Source organism: Panthera uncia (assembly GCF_023721935.1).
Source record: "Panthera uncia isolate 11264 chromosome B3 unlocalized genomic scaffold, Puncia_PCG_1.0 HiC_scaffold_1, whole genome shotgun sequence".
NCBI lineage: Eukaryota > Metazoa > Chordata > Mammalia > Carnivora > Felidae > Panthera > Panthera uncia.
In genome coordinates, this window is record NW_026057582.1 from 7,917,991 (window position 1) to 7,924,562 (window position 6,572).

The 6,572-nt window shown below is 48.5% G+C and overlaps 1 protein-coding gene and 1 long non-coding RNA gene across 2 annotated transcripts in view; both read right to left on the minus strand.

Annotated features, from left to right (window-relative positions):
* Nucleotides 1-392: 392 nt before the first annotated feature.
* The window catches only part of AK7 (adenylate kinase 7), a 71,462-nt gene continuing 65,282 nt past the window's right edge, over nt 393-6,572 (minus strand). Inside the window, exons 18-19 of the mRNA XM_049611977.1 lie at nt 1,774-1,932; nt 393-1,028 (exon numbers count right to left, since the gene is read on the minus strand). Coding sequence (XP_049467934.1) covers nt 990-1,028; nt 1,774-1,932 — 198 coding nt within the window. The 3' untranslated portion in view covers nt 393-989. The remainder of the gene's footprint in view (nt 1,029-1,773; nt 1,933-6,572) is intronic.
* LOC125909193 (uncharacterized) overlaps nt 5,995-6,572 on the minus strand; it is a 1,124-nt gene continuing 546 nt past the window's right edge. The window contains exon 2 of the long non-coding RNA XR_007453599.1: nt 5,995-6,266. This is a non-coding gene — a long non-coding RNA (uncharacterized LOC125909193). The remainder of the gene's footprint in view (nt 6,267-6,572) is intronic.

The following is a 6,572-nucleotide window of genomic DNA, read 5'->3' on the forward strand; positions in this document are numbered from 1 at the left end:
GAGGCTTAACCAACTGAGCCACTCAGGCGCCCCCGAATTGTACACTTTTAAGTGGTCACGATGGTATATTTTATGTTGTGTGTATTTTACCTCAAAAAAAAAAGTGCAGTTATATTCAGACTACATTATATATGTAGATCTATTTCAGTTTCTTTCTTTTCAGAGAGAGAGAGAGAGAGAGAGAGGGAGAGAATGAGCGGGGGAGGAGCACAGAGAGAACGGGGGACAGAAGATCTGAAGAGGGCTCTGTGTTGACAGCATGGAACCAAATGCAGGAAGGACTCAAACCACGAACCGTGAGATCATGACCCGAGCCGAAGTCAGATGCTCAACCGACTGAGCCACCCAGGCGCCCCCAGGTTACGTTATTTAAAGAGACGAAATATACTCCATTAAAATAAACCTAGTTGATTAGTTTAATTTTCTCATTCCGTGTCATTCTGGAAATTACAGGGCTTTTCAAGCTGGAAAAGACCATAGGGCTTGATTGCCTATGCCTGCATTGTAAAGTTTGTTGAACATACTCGGCGGCTTTTAATTACCACAAATATTAGGATTATTCATTCTGTTACGGGAATTTTTCTACCAAGAGGCTTATCATTCTCTCTCTGACTCATTGCCTGGGAAACTGACCCCGAACTCAGAAATTAACCCAGTGGAAACCAATCACATCTGACAAAGTGTGAGTCAACAAAGCATACCGTACATCCAAGTGTGCAGAATACCTTGACTATGAATACAATATAAAATCAGTATTTGTCCCATGAGCTATGCAGACTTTATCATTTACCTTTCAAATAAAGTTCTTTAATGATGTCACTCGTTGCCATACAGCTTTTTATAATGCTTCTACGTAATAAAGTATTTGCTTGTGGGGAAGACAAGGAACTTTCCAAAAACGAAACGCATTTTTTTTTAAAGCAAATTTTTCAAATTACAATGTTAAACTCTAACTCCATAAAGGTATATCATACGCGATCTGTAAAGTTTCACTGTATTTCAGGATTGTTCTTGAAGAGATACTCTGCCTATAATTGAAAGAAAGAAAAAAAGACAAGTCAACAATTTGGAAGACATTGCTACTAATGATTACGATTTAAAAATAAAAGTACAAAGGGGCGCCTGGGTGGCTCAGTCGGTTAAGCATCGACTTCGGCTCAGGTCATGATTCACGGTTTGTGAGTTCGAGCCCCGCATCGGGCTCTGTGCTGACAGCTCAGAGCTCAGAGCCTGGAGCCTGCTTCGGATTCTGTGTCTCCCTCTCTCTCTGCCCTTCCCCTGCTCACACTCCGTTTCTCTCTCTCTCTCTCTCTCTCTCTCTCTCTCTCTCAAAAATAAATAAAACATAAAAATAATAATAAAATAAATAAAAATAAAAGTACCTAAATCTTTACTCTCAAATGAGTAATAAAATCTTACTATAGGGGCTCCTGGGTGGCTCAGTCAGTTAAGTGTCTGACTCTTGGTTTTAGCTCAGATCATGATCTCACAGTTTGTGAGATCAAGCTCCATGTCGGGCTCTGTGCTGACAGTGAGAGGTCTGCTTGGGATTCTCTCCCCATCCCCTCTCTGTCCCTCCCTTGCTCTCTCTCGCTTTCTCAAAAATAAAGAAAAGGGCGCCTGGGTGGTTTAGTCAATTAAGTGTCCGACTTTGGCTCAGGTCATGATCTCACAGTTTGTGGGTTCGAGCCCCAAACCGGGCTCCGTGCTGACATTTAAAAAAATAAAAAAATAATAAACATTTTTAAAAAGCTTATAAAAAAAATCTCTTACCAGAAAATCAACAGGATCATCCGGTCGGACCTTACAACATTCATTCAGACCCTGCATAAGTGTTGGCATCACGTGGGTCATTAAATAGTTTCTCAGGGGAATCGACTGGGCCTCTAATAATTCTCTTTCTTCTCTTTTCACTTCCTCTAGTCGTTTATTCTACAAACAGAACATTGGGGGGTTGGGGTAAACAGAAAGGGGAGAGCATTTCCACCCAACTCGTCCTGGAGTACTTTAGAACACGATAGATGTTGCTGTAAGTGTTCACCACGTTATCATAAAGATGGCATTTGAAACAGCAGAGAAAAGATGTAACTGGTGTTACCACAACCGCTTAGTAATCCAGAAAATAATAAACCGGATCCTTAAGCCACTTCTTAGATCAAGGTAATTCCTAGATGCCTAGATAAGCGTGGGAGGGTAGGAAGGAAGGGACGAAGGAAAGAATCACAGGAGTGCTAATAGGTCTAGAAGGTACTCGTCTGGTGGATGCCCGTTATTCCTCGCTCACCATACCGTTCCCCCCTCTCTTGGGAATAGTAATTCCAGGTTTCCTTTGAGAAACGTCCCGTCTTAGCATGGTGGTTTCAGTGGGACTTAAGCCCATCAGTCCAGCCCGCCTCCTGGTTATGAGCCTTAATTAAGGATAAACACATCAGCAATGTGGAAGGCAGAGCAGAGACAAGGACCCCAGGTCCCTGGTGACATCATCTGAGCAGCTCTATCAAGCCTTGCCTGAAGCCAGCCCTACCCCTGGACTTTTCTGTTAGGTAAACCCGTACGTTTTTTTATTTCTTTTTTTTCCATAAGTTTTTGTTTTTTTTTTTTTTAGTTTCTAAGCCATTTTCAGTTTGCTTTTCTGTCACTTGCAAGATAAAGAGTCCTAACTGATATTATTTGTTCAAAAAGAGTCTTTCCCAGCAAGACAGCAAATCCAGAAACCAACACGGGAAAAAGATTGATGGATTTGACTACATGCAAACATAAAACTTCCTTATGTCCAGAAGAAACACCATACAGGCTGTCAAAAGATAAATGATGAGCAAAACTATTTGCAACGTAGCATAAAAAGCTAGGCTATCACAGGGGGAGCCTGGGGGGCTCAGTCAGTTAAGCGTCCAACTCTTGATTTCAGCTCAGGTCACCATCTCACAGTCAGTGGGATCGAGCCTCGAGTCAGGCTCTGTGCTGACAGCATGGAGCCTGCTTGGGCGTCTCTGTCTCCTCCTCTCTGCCCTTCCCTGGCTCACGCATGCACACTCACATATACACACGCATCTCTCTCAAAACAAATAAACCTAAAAAAAAAAAAAAAAAAAAAGGTAGGCTATCGTGAGATGCATGGAATTTGCCAGGCATTGGCCGTGTTCTTCTACATAAACGGACTCTTTCGTCACCCCCGCGGCTGTATGAAGCCGGCACTGTCCTCACCCCCGTCTTACAGATGGAGACACTGAGGCACAGAGTGGCTTGTGCAGAGTCACATACGTACCAGAAGGAGCGGAATGTGGGCTCTCGCAGCACACAGCTCGGGACACACACCGTTGTCTCCCGAGGCCGTTCCTGCTCCCATCACACTGCCTTCTCGCCGGCTGTCGTTGCGAAACACTCAGAAAGGGACACACAGCCCCAACGTGGGCAGAGAAGACACGCGACTTACGAGAGACCGATGCCAGCTGCCTCGGAAAAGCTGGTAAAGCTCTGATCACAGAAATGGACGTGAGAGCCGGGAGCCGGGGGCTTTGTTTATCAGATTGATACTTTGGGAGCAAAATTGAGAAAGCAGAGCTGGAAGAGGTGTAGGAAAGCAGGCTGGTAGACAACGTGTGCCCTGCTTTACCCTTGCTGGAAGGTAGTTTAGAAGTATCAACAATTGGACCAGGTATAGTCTCGCCTACCAAAATTCGGGCGTTCAAGCTGAGGAGATAATCAGGCACCCAAGCACGTGTCCATAAGGACATCCTTCCTCCCACTGCCCCTTCCTTCCACAAATATTTGTTGAGTGTCTGCTATGGAAATAGAGTAGCGAACAACATAGACCAAAATCCTCGTCCTCACGTAATTTAAATTCTACGCAGGGAGAAGACCATAAACAAGATAAATGTGTAAAATAATATAGTCCATTAGAATACGTGCAAAGAAGGAAGTTAAAAGGTATAAAAGGGAAGGGGGGGAGCGCCTGGCTGGTTCAGTCCGTGGAGCGTGAGACTCTTGATCTCGGGGTTGTGAGTTCGAGCCCCACATTGGGTGCAGAGGTTACTGAAAAAGAAAGTCTTTAAAAGCAAAAGTGTAAGAGGGGATATGACATGTGTGGGGACTGGCAGGGTTGAAATTTTATTTTATTTTGTTTTTTTTTTAACGTGTATTTATTTTTGAAAGAGAGAGAGCACAAGTGGGGGACGGGCAGAGGGAGAGGGAGACACAGAATCCCAAGCAGGTTCCGGGCTCCGAGCCGTCGGCACAGAGCCCGACCACGCGGGGCTCGAACTCACGGACCGTGAGATCACGAGCCGAGCGGAAGTCGGACGCTTAACCGACTGAGCCGCCCAGGCGCCCCAGGGGGTTGACACTTCAGCTATGGTGCCCAGGAAAGTCCTCAGGGGAAAGATGACTTTTAGGAAAGACTCCAAGCAAGTGAGGAGGTTATTGACTCGGATGATGCGTTGTTTGTTGTTTTAATATTTATTTATTTGGGGGAGAGCGCAAGTGGGGAGGGGCAGAGACAGGGGGGCAGAGGCCCCGAAGCAGGCTCGGCGCGGACAGGCTGGCAGCGGCAAGCCGGTGTCGGGGCTCGAACTCCCGAACCTCAAGCTGAAGTCAGACGTTCTACTGACTGAGCCGCCCAGACGCCTGATGATGCGTTGGTTAAGCACATCGGGGAATAGCAGATGTGTCCGAGCAGAGTGTGCGAGCGTGTGCGCGAGGGTGTGCGTATGTGTGTGAATGTGTGTGAGTGTGAGGGAGTGTGAGTGTGAGAGCGTGTGCGTGTGTGTGGATGAGGGTGTGTGCGCGTGAGCGAGTAAGGGCAAGTGTGTGCATCAGTGTGTGAATGTGTGTGAGGGTGAGGGTGTGACGGAGTGTGAGAGTGTGAGTATGCGTGAGTGTGAGGGTGTGTGTGCGTGAGTGGGTGTGTGCGCATGAGCGTGTAGGGGCAAGTGTGTGTGTCAGTATGTGAGGGTGAGGGTGTGAGTGTGTGACGAAGTGTGAGAGTGTGAGTATGTGTGAGTGTGAGGGTGTGTGCTCATAAGCGTGTAGGGGCAAGTGTGTGCGTCAGTGTGTGAGGGTGAGGGTGTGCATGAGTATGTGAGGGAGTGCGAGTGTGCGTGAGTGTGAAGGTGTGAGTGGGTGTGTGTGCGTGAGTGTGCGAATGTGACGGTGAGTGCGCACGTGAGTGTGTGAGGGCAAGTGTGCGCATGTGTACGTAAGTGTGAATGCGTGTGAGGGTGTATGGGAGTGTGTGAGGGAGTGTGAGTGAGTGGGGGTGTGAGTGTGTGCGTGTGTGCATGTGACGGTGAGCGCGCACGTGTGTGAGGGCAAGTGTGCGCATGTGTACGTGAGTGTGTGAATGCATGCGAGGGTTATGTGAGTGTGAGAGGGAGTGTGAGTGAGTGGGGGTGTGAGGGTGTGTGTGAGTGTGTGAGGGTGTGTGTGAGGGCGAGTGCGTGAGGGTAAGTGAGCGAGTGAGGAGCTGTGGACGGATGTGCGCGCGATTTTAGGAGGCAGAATAGGGAGGACTCGGTGATCTGGGGAGTCGGGAGGGTGAAGGAGGCCGACCAGCGGGTCACGTGGGTAAGCGGAGCGAAGTCCAATGTAATCCCAAGGCTGGCGCGTGCGTGCCACACTGTCACACGCTGCCAGGGCTGCGTATCATCACTACTACTGGCGACGGCTGGGTTTTGTTACCGGTATTATTTACACCAAGCAAAAGACCCTGGGCACCTTCCAAAAATCGGCTCGGGCGGGTTAGCGTCCGACTTCGGCTCAGGTCACGAGCTCTCGGCTCGCGGGTTCGAGCCCCGCGTCGCGCTCTGTGCGGACGGCTTAGACCCCGCAGGCCGTTTCGGATTTGGATTCCGTGTCCTCCCCCGTCTCTCTCTCTCTCTCTCTCTCTCTCTCTCGGTCCCCGCCCCACTCGCCCTCTGTCTCTGTCTGTCCCTCAAAAATAAATCAACGTTAGAAAAAACTGTTTAAATGGTCATATGACAAAACACACCAAAACCAAAAAAAAACAACCGCAGAAGGTGTATTTCCATGACAATGCTCTGGGCGCAGGACTGGAGATGGCGCTGGCCTAAATGGCTTGCCGCCTCCACCCCCAGACGCGCGCACACGCACACACGCACACACTCACACTCACACGTATACTCGCTAACACTCACACACACACACACACTCGCTAACACTCACACACCCGCTTACACACATACTTGCTCACACACACACACACACACACACAGTCGCTCACATACCCTCACACACACACCCTCACACCACTCACTCACACTCACACTCCCTCACCCACATTCACACACTCATGTACACACACATACTCGCTCACACACCCACACTCACACACACACTCGCTCACACACACATACTCGCTCACACACTCACACACACTTTCACACACACTCGCTCACACTCACACACACACGTATACTCGCTCACACACACGCACTCGCTAACACTCGCACCCTGTTACACACATACTTGCTCACACACACACACACACAGTCGCTCACATACCCTCATACACACACCCTCACACCACCACTCACACTCCCTCACCCACATTCACA